The sequence below is a fragment of the Erythrolamprus reginae genome, chromosome 6, assembly GCF_031021105.1.
Source record: "Erythrolamprus reginae isolate rEryReg1 chromosome 6, rEryReg1.hap1, whole genome shotgun sequence".
In the NCBI taxonomy this organism is placed as follows: domain Eukaryota; kingdom Metazoa; phylum Chordata; class Lepidosauria; order Squamata; family Dipsadidae; genus Erythrolamprus; species Erythrolamprus reginae.
In genome coordinates, this window is record NC_091955.1 from 1,258,026 (window position 1) to 1,275,826 (window position 17,801).

A 17,801-nucleotide genomic window follows, 5' to 3' on the forward strand; every position below is an offset into this window, starting at 1 on the left:
GCTCATTGGCCCCGCGCATCGGCCAATCCCCGGGCGGCGGCGCGGCACCTGGGACGCCCCACCTGGGGACGCCGCGGCCCGCAGGGGGCGCTCGTGGCTTGGGCCGTCCGGCGGGGGCGTCTTCGCCTAGAGAAACCGGGGAGCCTGGCGAGCGTCCAGCTGCGGCCGCAGCCTACCTGCCGCGTGCCGGGAGCAGAGATAGGGAGGCTCCGGCAGGGAAGACCCAGGAGGTTGGGGGGGATGAGTTGCTTGGACCGCTCCAGAGATCCGGGCAGTAGCTACACCACGAGGAGGAGGAGGAGGAGGAGGTCCTGGCCCCAAGGGGGCTCCTCCACCCCAGCCCCCCCCCTCGGGTCTCCCTTGGCCACCAGAGCCGGCCAGGGGCTTCTTTGTGACTGCAGAAAGGGCACAGCCAGGGATGAGCAGCTGCCAAAGGTTTTACTACCACGCAGTGGCTGTGGCTGATGCAGGACAACCCGGCCTTTCCTTTCAACGTGTCTCTGAGCAAACTGGATGCTCTAGGGGGGCAGCTCCCTTTTCACTACCCCACTGCGTACCCCCCCTCCCCGGTCCTGGCAGTAGCCCTCCCCTGGCCACAGCCCTTGATAGCAATAGCTATTTTTGGCATCATAATGTTTGAATATCTTAAAAATCAATCAAAACTTGACATATTTTAATAATGTTGTTTTTTAAATTCTGTTATTTGATATGTTTTTTTAAACTATATACAGACACCTCCAATTAACTCCCAGGAAAAGAGGGAGGGGGAGAGAAAGAGAAAAAGTGGGTTTTTTTAAAAAAAACCTTACACTACTTGTTGAGTTTGGGGGAGGGAGTCTCCTCTAGTTTTACCTTAGAGGTTGCATTTCAAATTACAGGGGGTGGACAAAACAATGGAAACACTGGACTTTTTGGCATCATGTTTGAACATGTTCAAATCAATCAAAACTTGGCATATTTTAATGTTGTTTTTTAATTCTGTTATTTGATATGGTTTTTTTAAACTACTTTTTTTTTTTACAGAAATTTAAGGAAATTGGTGATAACCTTCTAGAAATGGCAGAGCTCTCAGGCTTTCAAAGAGGTCAAATGGTTGGTGCTCGAATGGCAGGCGCTAGTGTCACAGAAAGTGCCCGAATGTTTGGCGTTTCCAGAGGTCATGTCTCAAAAGTCATGGCTGCTTTTGAAAGAGAAGGGAAAACGTCCTCAGCCAAGCACAGGTCTGGTCGAAAGTCGAAGTGGTCTGAGAGTGACCGTGGGACTCTAAAGCGAATTGTTAGAGCGGATTGCAAGACCTAAAGCTCCTAAAATCACTGCAGAGCTCAATAGACACGTACAGAACCCCGTTTGCACAAAAACTGTTCGGAGGGAGCTTCACAAGTCTGGATTCCACGGAAGAGCTGCAAGGTGTTTCCATTTTTCTGTCCACCCCCTGTATCTACCACTTCATAGTGCTTTGACAGCCCTCTCTAAGCAGTTGACAGAATCCGCCTCTTGCAAACCCCAACAATCTGGGTCCCCATTTGACCCCCCTCAGAAGGACAGAAGGCTGAACAATTTCTGGTTTAGGTCCCATTTCAGCTACAAAAAAAGCCATTGTGTTGAAAGCTTTCCTGAAGGTGGAAAGTCCGTGTGAGTTTTGAGGGCCTAAACCCTGTTCCCACCCAACCTGATGAGAGGCTCTTGTATCCTGAGCTTCTCTCAAGTGTCCTTTTCTCTTGCCTGGAGAATATTATTCGGGCAAGAAACAGGCACTCGAACAGGAAGGCAAATCAAAAAAAAAAAATTTAAAGGGTCTTTCTGGCTTTTTTCAAACCCATCCAGCAAAAAGCGTCAATGTTTCCTATGTTTAACCAGCACTTTGTAAAGTCCGTTTGAGGGCCACTCGAGATTAGATCAAGTCCTGGCTTTAAATTGTTAAGATATTTTAATCTGCGGCCAGGAAAAGGAACCAGTTTGGTAGGAAAAGGAACCAGTTGAGGAGAAAGGCTTCACCGAGCTCTGGAAAATATAGGACAGCCTTAATGTACTGGATTTATAAAACTGTCGGATGAAACCATTTTGTAATAGGAATGTCCTGCCTATTGGAATACTTGACAGCCTTCTCTCTGTCTACTACACTCCCAACGTCTTTTAAAAAAGGTTCCTCTTCCCCAAACCCCCAAAACCTTCGACCTTAGACTGTCTACGGTCGACCTCTCCCTGTTTCTAAGAGGTCTGTAAGGGACGTGCATAAGGGCACCATTCGTGCCTACTGTCCCGGTCCTACTGTCCTATTGTCTTCTTTTAACACTGCTTCTTATGTTGTTTATATATACAGTGTTCCCTCGATTTTCGAGGGGGATGCGTTCCCAGACCGCCCACGAAAGTTGAATTTCCGCGAAGTAGAGATGCGGAAGTAAATACACTATTTTTGGCTATGAACAGTATCCCAAGCCTTCCCTTAACACTTTAAACCCCTAAATTACAATTTCCCATTCCCTTAGCAACCATTTAGATTATTACTCACCATGTTTATTAAAGTTTATTAAAAAAATATTAAAGGCGGACGAAAATTTGGCGATGACATATGATGTCATCGGGAGGGGAAAACCGTGGTATGGGGGGGGGGAAACCGCGAAGTATTTTTTAATTAATATTTTTGAAAAACTGGTATAGACTTTCTGCGAACCCGCGAAAATCGAGGGAACACTGTACTACTATCTTATACTTGATTGACAAATAAAGAGATAGAGGAAGGAAGGAAGGAAGGAAGGAAGGAAGGAAGGAAGGAAGGAAGGAAGGAAGGAAGGAAGGAAGGAAGGAAGGAAGGAAGAATTCTCTTTGGAATCCTTCTGGGTGGTCAAATGCTTCAGATGTTTGCAAGCGCAAGGGAGAAATGTGAATGTAGGGAAACCTCAACCAAGGTACAACAACGGTTCTTTCTCCTCAAAAGGCCCATGACAGCTTGCCCCGCCCGCCCAAGTCAGATATCCAATGGAGCTGGGTGGGAAAATAGCCCAAGAAGGTGAACAAAATGCTACTAATGCTGAATATGCAGCTCAGATTAAACAAATGTCAACACACCATATTGGGGAAACCTCTTAAGAGCAGCTAGAATAGACCCGTTACAAGCTAGGGCTGATGATATAACCTAGCTGGGTCATGAAATGTCCGCAGGAAAACCACTAAACTCAAGAGAGCATCAAGGGGTCCTCCTCTTCACCCCCACTCCTTTAGCACTGATGATGTTGCCTAGCTGGCTCATGAAACATCTCCCAGAAAACCACCAAACTCAGGACCAACGACCCGTTTCAATCCCAAGCAAAAAAATATATTTCTATGTGGTGCAAGAGCCCCCGCAAAAGTCAAGCAACATTAGCAGACCTCACCAAAGCCACTAGAATAAGCTAGAGACCCCTTCGATGGCAGGTAAGATGTGCAGTATCCATGCTTGGCAAGATTAGGAAGGGAATCGAAAGAAAGGCCGGCAAGTCTTGTGTTGCCTCTGTACAAATCGATGATGAGACCATACTTGGGAGTCCTGTGTGCAGGTCTGGTCACCACACCTCAAGGATAGAATGGAAAAGGTGCAAACAAGGGCAACAAGAAGGATGAAGGGAATGGAGCCCCTCCCTTAGGAAACCAGGTTGCAAGGCCTTGGTCCCTTCAGCCTTGGAAGACGGCGTTTGAAGGGGGACTTGATCCAAGGGTATAAAATCCTGCATGGGATGGAAAAGGTGGATGGAGAGAAATCCTTTCCTCTATTCCACAATACTAAGACGAGGGGCCCCTCCCTAAAGCTCACAGGTGAGAAAGGGAGGGCAAATCAAGGGAGATATTTCTTCACCCAGAGGGTCCTTGGTTGAATAGAATTTTATTGGCCAAGTGTGATTGGACATACAAGGCACCATTCCCTGTAGGCTGCGCGCGTGAGCGCGAGCGCACCCCAAAATACCACCCCGCGCACCCTTTTCCATGGGCGCACAGTCCCCATCCCCCTGCCACACCGCGGTGCCTCCGCCCCCCTCGGCCTTTCGTCACTGCCCCCCACCCGATCCGCCCCCTCTGCTCCTCCACCGCCTCCTGCCTTTGGGCTCGGCTCCTCCCGCACCTGGAACGCACGCCCTGCCTGTCTCACAGTCCCTTTGCCGAGAGCACTTTCATCCCGGGCTTCAGCAAGGGGGTTGCAGGTGAGGCGGGGCAGGCGTTCTTTCAGCGGAGGCTGGTGAAGATGATATTCAATGTCGGGGGCGCGATTGCAGTTGCACAAGCTCCCTATCTCCATACCAGCCCACTCGGAACATTCAAAATAAGAAAAACTTTCACCAGCGAAGGCTTTTCTTATTTTGAATGTTCCGAGTGGGCTGATATGGAGATAGGGAGCGTGCACAACCGCCCGCGCGCCCCCGACATTGAATATCACCTTCACCAGCCTCTGCTGAGAAGAACAGAGAGAGAACGAGAGTGAATGACAGCAACAGACAGCAAGATAGAGAGAAAGTGAGAGAGAGAGAGAAAGGGGGGAGAGAAAGAGATAGCAAAAGAGAACAAGAGAAAGAGTGTGAGAAAGAAAACGAGTGAGAGAGAAAGAAAACAAGAGAGAGAAAGTGAGAAAAAGAGAAAGAAAGAGATGAGAGGAAGGAAGAGAGTGTGAGAGAGGAAGAAAGCAAGAGAGAGAGACAGAAAGCAAGAGAGAGAGAAGAGTGGAAGGAAGATATAGAGAGAAATGATAGAAAAAAGGGGAGAAAAGAGAAATGAGAAAATGATTGAGGCAGAGAATGACAGGAAAGAGAGAGAAACAGAGAGAGAAGTGACTTGATTTAAAGCATATGGTAAAAGCACTTAAATAATAACAGAGAGAAAAAACCCAGCCCTCACCTGTTTTTATTAATAGTTATGTTTTTGGTTTTGCTGGTTGATTTAGTTTTAATAGTAATGGATTTTGGGGTTTTTTAATTATTAATTTCTTTTAATAAAAAAGGGATTTTTTTCTTATTTATTTATTTATTCTATTCTATTCCGCCCAGTCCCAAAGGGACTGTCGCTCAGACACTATTCTTTTTCGCCCACACCGAAAAAAAATTAGAGGGTACATTGATACAAGGAATTTGTCTTGGTGCATATGGAACTTGATGGAACTCCTTTCCAGAAGAGGTCATGACAACTGTCAGTCTGGAGAGCTTCAAGGCAGGATGAGACAGATTCATGGATGCCAAGTGTATCATAGGTGGTTATTGAAACAGATGTTCAAGTGCCACCTCTATGTGGGTTGAGGCAGGCAGGGTTCCCTTGGGTCCCCTTTCTTGGGGGTCCAGGGAAAGGGATGGTCCTGCCTTCTCTTTCTGCTCAAGATCCCTATGGACAATTGGGGGACCACTGTGGGACACAGAAGGCTGTACTTGAGGGGCTTTGGCCTGGTTCAGCAGGGCCCTTCTTAGGTTCTTATAGGCAAGAAAGGGAGGGAAAGAACACAGAAGGAAGCCAGGTTGATAACGTAGGTTTAAAACAAGCTCTCTTTGTTCTGCCTGCTATCTCTCGACCGTTCCTAAAGAAAGGAGCCAGTGTATCCACTCAAGGACAAGCAGTTTCTTCCCTGAACCGGCCAACGTTTGTTCCTCCAAATAAGGTCAGCAGGAAGAGGAGGTGGTGGTGTCTGTAACCAGCTTAATAAATCACTTGCTTTTCCTGCAAAGTTTTGTCGTTTCCCCTTGTTATTGCAAATTAATAAAAATCTAAAAGTTGCCTTCAGAGGTTATAGCTGTTTGTGGTTAATTTGGGGGAAAGGAGAAAGTTTTTGCAACATTGCTTAGTTTTCTACTAGTAGTAATTCCATTCACATACATCAAAGGTACAACAACAGAAAGCAGAGACAACCACACCCTTCCTCACCACAGTTATCTGTGCAAAATAATTCTATTTATATCCACAGAAAAGTTTTCTCTGTGCAGCTGCATCTACCAGCTGTTCATCAAAGGAGCTGGAGAATCTTTTGTGTGATGTGTAAAATAGAAACAAGAGGGGGGGAAATAACCAAAATAATTATCTCTAAATAATATTTTCTGTTTTAAGTAACTCTGTGTTAAAATCTAAAGCAGAAAAATATACGAGTTAGAAACCGTGTTTAGGTGGAGTTTTGAATCCTTGAGAGAGAGAAAACTGGCCTATCCAAAACAAGCTAGGTTAATGAAATAAAATGGTTTAAACAGGGTTCCCATTTCTTCTTAATCCTGAGCCATTAAAATACGCAGCTCAAGCGAGTCCAGAGTGGCAATTTTTGAGTAGAGCAATTGATTTCAACATTATCCACTATGGAACAGTGTTAAGATTTTGCTCTGCATGGATGGAAATGGTTTAACTGTCATGGAACTCCGTAAACTGTAATTTTGTGATTTTTCTAAGTAAACCCATTCAAATTCTTCTCCCAGACAGCGTTCCCACAATTCCTTGGAGAGGGGAAGAAACCAGAACCAGAGACAGTTTTTAACGTCTTGTTTTCTCATCTGAAATGTTCCTTTTGTGCGAATTTTACCCAAATAGAAATTTTATTTTTCTCCAACATAGAATAAAAAACAATACATAGGTACAAACACTAAAACCATGCTTAAAGTAAAACATATATTAAAAAATTAATTTTTATTTTTCTATTCATCATTCAATGGAGGCTTATTTTCTTCCATTATAAAAACATTCTATAGAACTTATGCAATATTATCAAAATAAAGAAAACCTCAAAAACAACAATCTTTTGTGAGAATTTACAATGGCTATGATTTTTTTTTAATGGTCTCTACAGCCACAGAAAACTATAACAAAGCCCAAGTCCTTTATTTTCCCCTATTCATTGTCATAATTTTAAGTCATATTTTGAGGCAGCCGACATTTTGTTGTATCTAATGTTGCTTTAAAAACTCCAAGTGGAAAACATTAGTTCAATGAGTTTTGTAAATATGTGGGATTTTAACTCACACTTGGGGGGGGGGGGATTAAAATCTATATGTAAAGCCAAACTATTAATTCTTTAAAATAAATAGGAAATCCTTCCTGCTCAAACGGTTGCATTGACTTGTTACACCGAGTCAATGCAAACATCGGGGGCCTTGCTCTGTTCCTTGACAAGGAATTTATCTTTATGGGCTCAAGTCTTTATTTTTATTTACTGACAGACATTTGTGGCAAAACCTGCCAACTCCACTCGGACCTCAAGTCCAGGGAGAAACAACCGAATTTCAGGAACGCTCCCGTGTCTCCATTTCAAATAGTTATACAAAAAACCACCAACCATACCTGGTTTGATCCTTTCGGGATGGTTCTACACACAATCGCCCCTCTGAAAGATCCAGGGGGACCCGCTGTTTCCAGAATGCCGGAAGAATTTCACTCAATGGGAAAGATGCATCTTCAGGATGGAACTTCGGGTGGGTGAGGACTCCATGGAGAAGCCATGACAGTTAAAGACGATTTGAAAAGCGAGGGAACCTTTGTCTTTTATCTATGGAGATTGTCCGTCATCCGGGTCACGGTTGTCCCAAAGGGGCTTTTTTTCAGGAGACAAGTGGACTTTCTGGTTCCCCCCCCCTTTTGAAGACGTTTCGCTTCTCATCCAAGAAGCTCCTTCAACTCTCGTCTTTCTCCTTTTGGCCCTCACTTCTATCGTCCAGGCCAGTTTTTCCCAACTGAAAATCGGTCCCTTAATGACGGTTCAGTGACAAGGGACCCCCCAGAGTTACTTTCCACCCACTGTCAAGCGTCCAATGGCTGAAAATCACACACCTACTCAGGTCAACACAGTCATGTGGTCACATCTGGCCTTTATTTACAGCAACCAAAGCTGTTTAAACTGGTCTTTATTGCTGATTTCCCGTAAAGAGGATACAATGGGTTCAACTCAACGGCTGTGGCATCAACTGCGTTTACCGACCACTGCAGGAAGGTTTTTAAAATTGGGTTATCTACTTTATGACTGGCATGGCTTAATTGTGTAATTCTGGGCTGAATGACAGCTGTGAGACGAAGACTACCTGTCCCTGCCCTAGCGGGGTGGGAAAGCAAAGTAAGACGAGTCGGAGAGGGGGCACCTATCCATCCGTGAACGGAGGCAAATCTGTATCCTGGCGGAGAGAAAATCCCAGTCCGAAAATCTCCTGGTGACCAACCCAGATGGGATCCTGCCACCGATCCAGTTTCAAGAGGGGCTTTGCTGCTGCCAGTGGGGAGGAGAAAACGGAGCCCCCAGCCCCAAATGAGAGGGAGTCCTCCCTCCCAGCCTTTGTACCAAAATCTTCTGCAAGAGGAAGACAATCCAGATTTGCTCTAAAAGGGGTGCAGAGTGCACGTCTCTTTCAAAAGTACGCACCGACTAACATCACTCTTGCTCCCTCTGAACCGAAAATCCCCCAGGATTCCCGGCAACTATGCGCCTCCCCAAGGATGGAAGCGCAGCACCAAGACAATCTGGGCTGAGATGAAGGATGCGGGGTGGGATGAGTTGTGCCTCGACTTGTGTGAGACCACACCAGGGGCTGGCAAAGCAGGATTGTCAGAGCAGGGGGCTGTAGAAGCCAGTCCCGTTTTTTATGGTCAAAACCGCAAAGACAACACAATTGGAGGAGGGGGGTCTTCGCCTTTGTTGGACGCTTCTTTGAAGGAAGGGCACCGTTGCTCTGGGTGAACTGCCAGCGTTGGCTCCATCAGCCTTGGCTGGATGACAAAATAAAAATTATCGAAGAGACCCCAGGCAGCACAAGTGGAGCCAGATCCAGGGGTCAAACTGGATAGGGCCCAAAAAAGGTTCCACAAACTGCCCAAAATGTGCCCTCAGGGGTTGGGCATGTGAGGCAATACTGCCCAACGGCCTCACCAACAAAGGCTTCTCGGAGTACGGTAAGTGGAATCCTACTACTCAGCGTGCGTTTCTGACCAACCGGTGTCGGTTGGAATTGTTTTCAGATTCTGTTATTTTACAGCCGTTGGATGAAGGCTGCTGTTTCTTCTTGAGGTCCGTGCTTCCTTGGCCTTCTCAAAAGCAATGCGCCCATCGGTATTGTCCTGTTCCTCCGGCACAAGGCAGGGTTGCCCCAGAAACCTCCAAACACAGTGGAGTCGGGCTGCGCTGTTTCATTACTGTGGGATCGTAGGTTACGTTCACTTTGTACTTTTTAATCTGATTATCGCTGAGGGAACTGCATTCCCTGCCCAACTCCCTCTGCGAAAGAGGTCACTGCCACCTTTAGGGAGAGCTGGATTTATTGGGGGCTGGAGTTTCATGGAGGCAAACACACACACACACACACACACACACACACACACCCTTCAGACCGACTGTCATGCTCCCTTCTCATGAAACCTTCTAGCAGACCTGGAAGAAGGTAGAGATCAAGGAAGCTTGTTGTCTTGGAGAAGGAACATGAGGAATGCCAAAGCTCCCTTGCCCACTTGGGTACGCTGCGATTGTTCTCCCAGCGTCTCTGCCTTCATGACAGGGAGGGCGAGGGAGGGTGAGGGAAGGGCCAACCTTGCCTGTTGTTACCTGCCTGGGGGGAGAGGAAAAGCAAACCCCAACGCCTGGGGCCAGCAGGTCCCTTCTCCAGGACTTTCCGCTCTTAGTTCAGAGCAGGTCTCGATTTGTTCCCTGATAAAATGCTGAAGGAAAATATGACCCTCCTTAAACGTTTATATATTCAAGGGTGAAAGAAGCCTACGTTGTAGCATAAATGTCATGAACAGGAGCTGTTGTCCTTCAAGGGTAATAAAGGCCACGCTTCAGAGGAGCTGCATACCACGCACACCTACATACAATTTCAGGAGAGCACCTTTTGTCACAGAGGAATTAATTGTGCCTTAAAGACCTTGTAGGTACACGCAGCCCTCACAAACAACCTGGTCACATTTGCTGCAGAGCAGCAGGTCCTTCCCCTGTTGGTGCTTTTTGTGCTCTTTGAACTGTGCGCTGAGGGTGTTAACCAGTTGGGTCACAAAACATCTGCAGGAAAACCGCCAAGCTCGGAGAGCATCAAGGACACCCCAGACACACACACACACACAATTTCATCCTTTTCCTTTGAAGGTAGCAATCTAGACTCAGTTATGGCTCACAAAATTTCCTACCAAATTCACCTACTGAAACAGAGCTTAAATGGAACTGCAGAGCCAGGGAGAAACTTATAGCCACATTACACAGAAAACACATTACACAAAGTAGGCCATGCCAAGATGACAGTACAATACACCCACCCAAAGTCCACTAAATTCATCCCTGGGTAAACAGACAGACCTTCGCAGCCTTCAGAATCCCCCAACTAACAGAAATCTCAAAATCAATATGTTATCTTTCACATTGCTCGTTAAAATATATACATTTACTTTTGTTTTTTCCACAGATGAAGTGAATACACAGGTAGTGTGTTCCAGTCAATGCCTGGCATACGCTCCCCGACGGTGATTTCTTCCCCAAAGCCCCACAACTTTAACCTTAGACTCTCTATTGTTGACCTCACCCCATTCCTAAGCGGTCTGAAAGGGGCGTGCATAAGTGCACCATTTTGCCTGCCGTCCCTGCCCTAATGCTCCCCTTTATTCGTATCCATTTCATGTATTAATGACCATGTTTATACCTATATCTGTTATTTAACACATGCTTGACAAAACAAACAAACAGGAATCACACACAAAACCAGACCGAGTTACTCTTAAAAACTTTTTAATGGGTTCCATTCTATTCAAGAGGGGGGGGGGGGAATCATTTCTAAAAACATTGGATGGCACAGAGGTCAGTAGCCATACAGTTTAACGTTATGGACTTCTTTGTCTTCACATTCTCTTTCCTTATCATAATAATAGAAAGTATTGTCCCTCCTCTGAAGCTTCTTCACAAATCCAGTTTCTGGCCACCTTTCCACCTGCAGGCAAACAAGAAGAAGGAAAGGCCCCATGTGTCCTTGGAATGGCTGGGCACGCATTTACCATGGGGAACCTGAATAAGGGCCACACGCTAAATACCATGCATACAATATACAGGAGGAGACCAGGTGCGCTGAGCACAGGATCCCAAACCTGATGCAAAGTGGACAATGCGGAGAGGAAGAAACCCAGGATTTCACAACCTCCCCTTTTCAACGTTCTCTCCCAAAAGAGTTCTGACTCTGATTCTATTGGCATGGAATTCTGTGACCTTTCCGCTCTGTTCAAATGGGGACAGTTTGAGTCCCTTTCAAGCCGGCTTTAAGCACAACGTCCCCTATCTCTTTGTGCCTGCAAAGGTTCGAATGACTAGTCGTCTTGTGCCGCTCAAACTTTATCGTTTTCCTCCGTAGCCTCCATTCAGAAGGCTTGGCCAAATGTCTCAGTGAGCAATACTTTTAATTTTCTTTAACTTTCAATAGTAAACTTGAGTGTTTTCTGTGCTCTCAAAATGCATCTTATCAGAAAAAAAAGAATCAAAGTTTTGAGGATTCTATCAAAATTAATATCGTTGCAGATTTTGATGAAGACTAGAAAACACTAGTGAAGTTTTGATATGGTTGAGAAGAGAGGGGGCAAAAGTATAATTTAAGAGTAAGGACCAACTCAGTCGTTTTATACGGCATCAAAGGACTCCAGCGACTGGGGAAAGAGTTCCCTCAGAGGGGGGAGAGCTGTTTTTCACAATGAAATGACCCTCAGGGTGGATCTAGGTTTTCTGAAGTGTTATGAGGAGGAGAAAACATTTTCATTCGCTCCGTCTGAAGGAGGGAACACAGACACCATCTCGGTGGCCTCCTGACCAGCATCAGAGCACCCATCTCATGATTGCCACAGGGCCCCTCTGGAAGCCGTCTCTGCCAGCCGTCTCTTGGCTCAAAGCCAGGTTGCGCTGAGGCAGCCAGAGCGCACAGGAGATGCAGCTGTGATCCCTAAATGGCCCTTTTTGTTATGCAGGCAAGTCCTATTGATTAGTCAAGGGTGGCATAGCCCTCCATTTGTTCTGTCCATAACTGTGCAATTCAGTATTCTTTAAGAAGCCTAGAAAATCTACTTCTCATGGATCCATTATGTGGGTTCTTAGCAGAATGGCCGAAAGCCAATTACTTGTTCCAAGATTTGGGCCTAATTTAGAGGGATTCATGGTATCTTTGAACAGCTGATGGCCACGCAGCTCTGCCTGCCCACAACATTATATCACCAAGTGCTCCTGAGGGTTGAGAGAGATTAAAAAAAACTAGACTTGTGATGAGGTGGGTGGCTGGCTGAGTTTCAGGAGCTCCCCTCCATTAGAGAATCCTTCTGGACTAGCTTTTTGGATGCCAGCCAATGACTGTTATGTGTCATGCACTTCTTTTTTAAAACCCAAGATTAAAAAAACAGTTTGGGTGGTCAGATTTTCTGCCCCTCCCTCCCTCCCTCTGCACATATCAAAGTGTGCTTAGGAAGTGCTTCTCCAAAAATCTCCAGCAACACCATGGCATATTCACCCCAATTTCAACATTTTTCAATCCCTCGCTGATGGGTGTTTCTACCTAATGGAGATCCCACTTTCCACTCAATATTCCCACAAAATCTCTACTCTGATCAGGGGACTAATCCACCCTTTGCCTCCACCCTTAGTGACAGGGAGCCAAGAATAAACAGAGAATGGCTACTTTGAAGCCAGCACTCCAGGCCCCTGAATTAACCATGGAGTTAAGGCAGGGACCGCCAGGAATAAATAACAGCTCAACTCTTTCTATGTAATTCCCAAATGGAAAGAAATAATTTCTCACATAGTCATGCACATGAAAGTAACTTAATTTATTTTTTCTGGGCCCAATCAAAAATTTAATGCCCTAAATAGTTTGGTTTCTGACTAGACACATGACTGAACCAACAAAATATGTTTGATCACACGTGAAAAGTGTCTTATGCCATTCCCATGCTATTAAATGCGCTTAGCCCATTTTCTGATTTTGATTGACAATTCAAAATCTTTGCTTCACCAGCTCTTTTCAATGTGAATTCACTGACAGTGGTTTTAACAGGGGGTTATATTCAGATTTTGCCTTCTCGGCCATCTCCAAATCCCTCCAAGCTAAAAAACCACCAGGTAAATTAAATAACCATTCATTATCCCTTCAGGTGATTGATAGTAAAAAGGAAAATGTAGGTAACCTAATACCTAATATATATATTGCACTAGTTTTCTGTTGTTTATCAGACACAAATACAGCTACTATTATTGGGAGAGCAAAGAGAAGCACATCATAATTTTAACATTTAGATTTTACTGGGTTCTACTTATCTGGATGAAACGTTTATATATTGCTCCTGCATGTATGATATGTCGTAGGTTGAATAAAGAAATAAGCACATCCTGGTCTCGACAACTAACCATGGTCAAGAGCCATTATTAGCCTGGCAGATTTCCAGGGCAGCAGGATTGTAAGTGGAAAGAATAAAGGGCTGAACATTTATTTCCCAGCTATCCCAACCTGATTTAGCTCCAATAACCAAACTGAGAACTACAATCTTGTGTATATGTGAATTGTACAGCATTTGTGAATTTGTATTTTTATTTTTAAGTCAATTTCTGTGCCCCTTTAAAGTTTCTTCAAAAAATCAAAGGCAGCTTATTTATATATATATATATACATAAAACATATTCACAAAATATAAACTAAAACATTAATTAAATGCAGAAAACACATTGCAAGGCAGGTAAACATAGGTGTATGATAGCAGCTCTTCAGCAAATGTTAATACGTGACCAGTAAATCTTTAGAAAAAGGAGTGTATTTGAAAAGTTTCCAACCTACCTTTCATGCTTTGCCATGTTGCACCAATTCAGTTACCTTTCATTTATTTGAGAAACCTTCACAAAACAAATTCTCTGATGGTGCTTTTTTTTTTTTTTTACCAACAGCAACAAAGCAAGCCAGAAGGAAATGATGAGAAAGTACCACAAAGCTAAGGAGATTATTGTACACAATAGTAAGTTTTCATTTCATTTCAAATACTCAATTCTTAAAATCAAGTCTTACCACATCCACATGCTTTACTTGCTTATATTCATTTTCATCTCTATAACCAGCTTGCTGAAATCTGTATAGGTTTTCAACTTCATCCGACCATGTTTTGGCCCGTTGCATGAATTTTGGCTTGCGATCAATACTGGCTGTTGCCCCAGAAACATCACTGGCTAACTTGCTGGTTTTTAAAAAACAATTGCAATGATATGCATAAAAGAGTAGAAGAAACACCATTTTTTTAAAATGAAAAGACATTGCAACTAAATCAACATAATTAAAGGTATAACTGCATTATGAACTGCTTTGATACCCTCCAAAAGACCTACCAATTGTTTTTGACAAAAAGCAGCTGTACTTTTGAAAAACAGAGCTAATATTGAAAAAGGGAATAAATAATCATGGATTTAGACCCAGATTTCCCCTCCTTTGGTTATTCTTTCCAGGCTAATATATTGTGGGGACAATATGGTGGCTCTGTTAAAAAGTGCTATTGCTAACATGTTGTAAGCTGCCCTGAGTCTAAGGAGAAGGGGGGCATAAAAATCAAATAAATAAATAAATAAATATAAATCCTGATTTGTCCCTTTGCTTCTGAAAAGAAAGTAAGGCGGAAGAAAAGCTCTTAGGAAGCAGAGCCACCTAGAGTATCCTCAGGGCAAAATAGGCAGCAAATAAGTTTAACAAATAAATAATAAATATACTATCTGTAGATCTCCATTTTGCCTCCTCCCATATTTGGTTCTAGTTCCTAACAGGCCCATTTAACTTGTGAACTGCAGCTTGATACCATAGAATGAATGAACGATCCTTCCTTCCTTCCTTCCTTCCTTCCTTCCTTCCTTCCTTCCTTCCTTCCTTCCTTCCTTCCTTCCTTCCTTCCCGCCAACCTCTTGAGATATGATTATAATCATTCCAACGATTTACATCCTCAAACTTTCCATCAACGGGATGTCGCCCCGATGACCCTGCACGATCACCACTTACGTGTCTTCAGGGCTATCTGCTCCTCTACTGAAGGACGTACCAGGCTTATCTGTCATATGGGCTTCCCCAGAGGAGAAAGTTGCACAGGCCATATTCTTACTGTCCATAAACAAAGCTGAACTTTCCATAGGCGCTTCTGCAAAAAAAACAACAAACATGATACCAGGAATATAAATAGTAACAGCACTTAAGATTTATCTACCGCTTCACACTGCTTTGCAGCTCGCTCTGAGCAAGTTTAGAGTCAGCCTATTGCCCCCAATAGATCCTCTGGGTCCTCATTTTGCCAACCTCAGGAAGACAGAAGGCTGAGTCAAGCTTGAACCGGTCAGAATCAAACTTCTGGCAGCGGACAGAGTCATACTGCGTTCTAATGACTGGGCTACCAGGGCCTTAATAAAAAGGCAGTCTAGCAAAAAAAGACCTTAAAATCTTCACGGTTTTGAGGTTTTTTACAATGTTTTTTACAATGCAGGTAGAGGACAAGAGTACATTTAGCGACCAAAGTTACGTCACTGAACAAAGTGACTTATGACTATTTGTCACAATGACCGTTGCAGAATCTCTATGGCCATGCCCACGTGACCAAAATTTAAAATTCTTGGCATATCGCACTTATGATGGTTGCAAAGTTCCCCCAGATCATGTGAAGACCTTTTGGCACCTTCTGACCAAGAAAGTCAATGGGGGAAGCCAGATTCACTTAAAAGCCAAGTTGCTAACTTATCAACTGTGGCAAAATAGGTCTTAAAACGGGCCAAAAGTCACTTAACAAATGTCCCACTATGCAATGTGAATTTTGGGCTCATTTGTCGTCCTAGGTCTAGGCCTACCTATCCAGTTGGGAATAGATCAGTATTGGGGTGCTAGCCAGTACGGGCCACACTGCATACCAGTAGCAAAAAATGGGCTGTGCGTGCATCTCCACGTCGCTGGCGTGCATGCGCAAGCGCCCCAGTGAGAATTTGCTTCTGTGCATGTGCAGGAAGAAAAATCTTGTGAGGGGATGCACGCACGTTAGATTTCAGCAATTTTTTTTTGCTTCTGTGTATGTACAGAACAAAAAATTGCCAAAATCTCTCTCATGCGTGTGTCCTCTCATGAGATTTTGCTTCCTATGCGCAGAAGCAAAATCTCACTAGGGCGCGCACACATGCACATCAGCAACATGGAGCTGTGCGTGCATCACACCGGTAGTGGCAGTAAGTAGGAACCCCCACCTACAATAGATATCTCTATACTGCTCAAAAAAAAAGGGAACACTCAAATAAACTTAGATCTGATTGAATGAAATATTCTCCTTGAACACTTTGTTCTGTACAAAGTTGAATGTGCTGATAACAAAATGAAATTGATTGTCAGTGTTGCTTCCTAAGTGGACAGTTTGATTTCACAGAAGTTTAACTTACTTGGAGTTATATTGTGTTGTTTAAGTGTTCCCTTTATTTTTTGAGCAGTGTATATTTATTTGTTTGTTTGTTCATTCATTCATTCATTCCATTTGTATGCTGCCCCTCTCCGTAGACTTGGGGCGGCTCACAGCAGTGATAGAAACAATGTACAATACAAATCTAATAATACGAAGTTAAAAACCCATAATTTAAAAAAACATGCACATAAATTATATAGGCCTGGGGAAGATATTTCAATTCCCCCATGCCTGACGGCAGAGGTCCCAGGCATGTTTGATTTATCATGAAAATCTGCCATTTCAAGCCCTCTCTTAGGGTAATTTAGAGGCAAGTCGTGTTTAGTTATCAAAATATTAAATTTGGAAACAAGCTGAAATAGAAAAACATAATCTGAAGTTTACACATTCCTTAGCTCTGAAGAAAAAACATTCTAGGAAAATAAGAGTTTATTTTGAACTCTCTTATTTCAATGTAGAAATCAAATAGCTGAAAATTAAAGACCAGTACAGTAATAACAAATTCAGAAACCCAACATAAACACAAGGTTTAAAAATGTATAAAAGAAAACAATTTTATACTGAGGAGCCCAAACAGATTCACAATAGCGATAATCTATGAAACCTGAGGAGAGATCAGCGTATTTTTTTTCTCAATTGAACGGGGAAATTGAGGATTGATTTATTAATTATATAATCATGATGATGATTTATTTGTAATTATCAGCTTAATTACTAGTTGCTTTTTGGTATCCTGAATGGTAAGTGAAATCTTCAAGTCGCCGTTTTTTGACTGAAAATTCAGAAAAATATTTTCATAGATCTATAGAATCTATATTTAAAAATTATATTTTTAAAAATAAATTTTATATAATCCTAGGCCGTGTGCAGCAGCGTCCCAAATCTCTCGCCCGGTACGCGCACGGTTCGCCCCTCAGAAAATTTTCCCGCCAAAATGTGAACCAACGGCCCAAGCACGTAGAGCCCTTTTCTCGCCTCACCCGCTAAAATCTCGCGATACAGCGTCCCGGGGGCGTAGTTGCCATCCAAAGGAGGCGGGGCCTTAAGTGCCGACCAATCAAAAACGATGTTTATGAGGAACGGGAAAACGAGAAGCCCTCATTTCCCCTATTTTTCTCTCCATCGCTGGCCTCCTCTCCTCAGGCCGGGCTGGCAACACTTATGCTCAGCCGAAGGGAAGCCGGCTTCCTCCAGCCGGCCCTGGCTTACCTCAGGTGTGCTCTTCCACGCACGTCCCGCACACCCTCGGCTGTTACCCGGTTGCTTAGCAACCAACCATGTTCAGGGCTCCGAGCCAATCGGAGCTGCCGGCGAGGACCAATCTAGCGGGAGGTGGGCTCTTCGTCTGTTTGGGCCAATCAGCGGATTCTATTCGCCGCTAGTTCCCGGAAGTGAGCGTGACAGAAGTGATGGGATTGTGGGAATTGTAG

The 17,801-nt window shown here is 44.0% G+C and overlaps 1 protein-coding gene across 3 annotated transcripts; it reads right to left on the minus strand.

Annotated features, from left to right (window-relative positions):
• Positions 1 to 10,661: 10,661 nt before the first annotated feature.
• MEIG1 (meiosis/spermiogenesis associated 1) lies at positions 10,662 to 17,680 on the minus strand. 3 transcript variants are annotated; one of them, XM_070754652.1, is made up of 4 exons: positions 17,581 to 17,680; positions 14,943 to 15,078; positions 13,971 to 14,136; positions 10,662 to 10,877 (listed from the first exon to the last, which is right to left on the minus strand). In XM_070754652.1, exons 2-4 carry the CDS (start codon positions 15,068 to 15,070, stop codon positions 10,749 to 10,751), a joined length of 423 nt encoding a protein of 140 aa, XP_070610753.1. In that variant the 5' UTR covers positions 15,071 to 15,078; positions 17,581 to 17,680; the 3' UTR covers positions 10,662 to 10,748. The 3 variants fall into 3 exon arrangements, with proteins under 3 accessions (XP_070610753.1, XP_070610755.1, XP_070610754.1); XM_070754654.1 differs by lacking the exon at positions 17,581 to 17,680 and adding an exon at positions 17,352 to 17,574; XM_070754653.1 differs by lacking the exon at positions 17,581 to 17,680 and adding an exon at positions 17,087 to 17,294.
• Between the last annotated feature and the right edge of the window lie 121 nt (positions 17,681 to 17,801).

Coding starts and splice junctions, on each gene's coding strand:
- MEIG1 (XM_070754652.1), bottom strand. CDS start 15,070: ATGGAAAGTTCAGCTTTGTTTATGGACAGTAAGAATATGGCCTGTGCA. Junction 14,137..14,942: donor GCAGATAGCCCTGAAGACAC/GTAAGTGGTGAT, acceptor TTTAAAAACCAG/CAAGTTAGCCAGTGATGTTT. Junction 10,878..13,970: donor AAGTAAAGCATGTGGATGTG/GTAAGACTTGAT, acceptor GTTTGCCTGCAG/GTGGAAAGGTGGCCAGAAAC.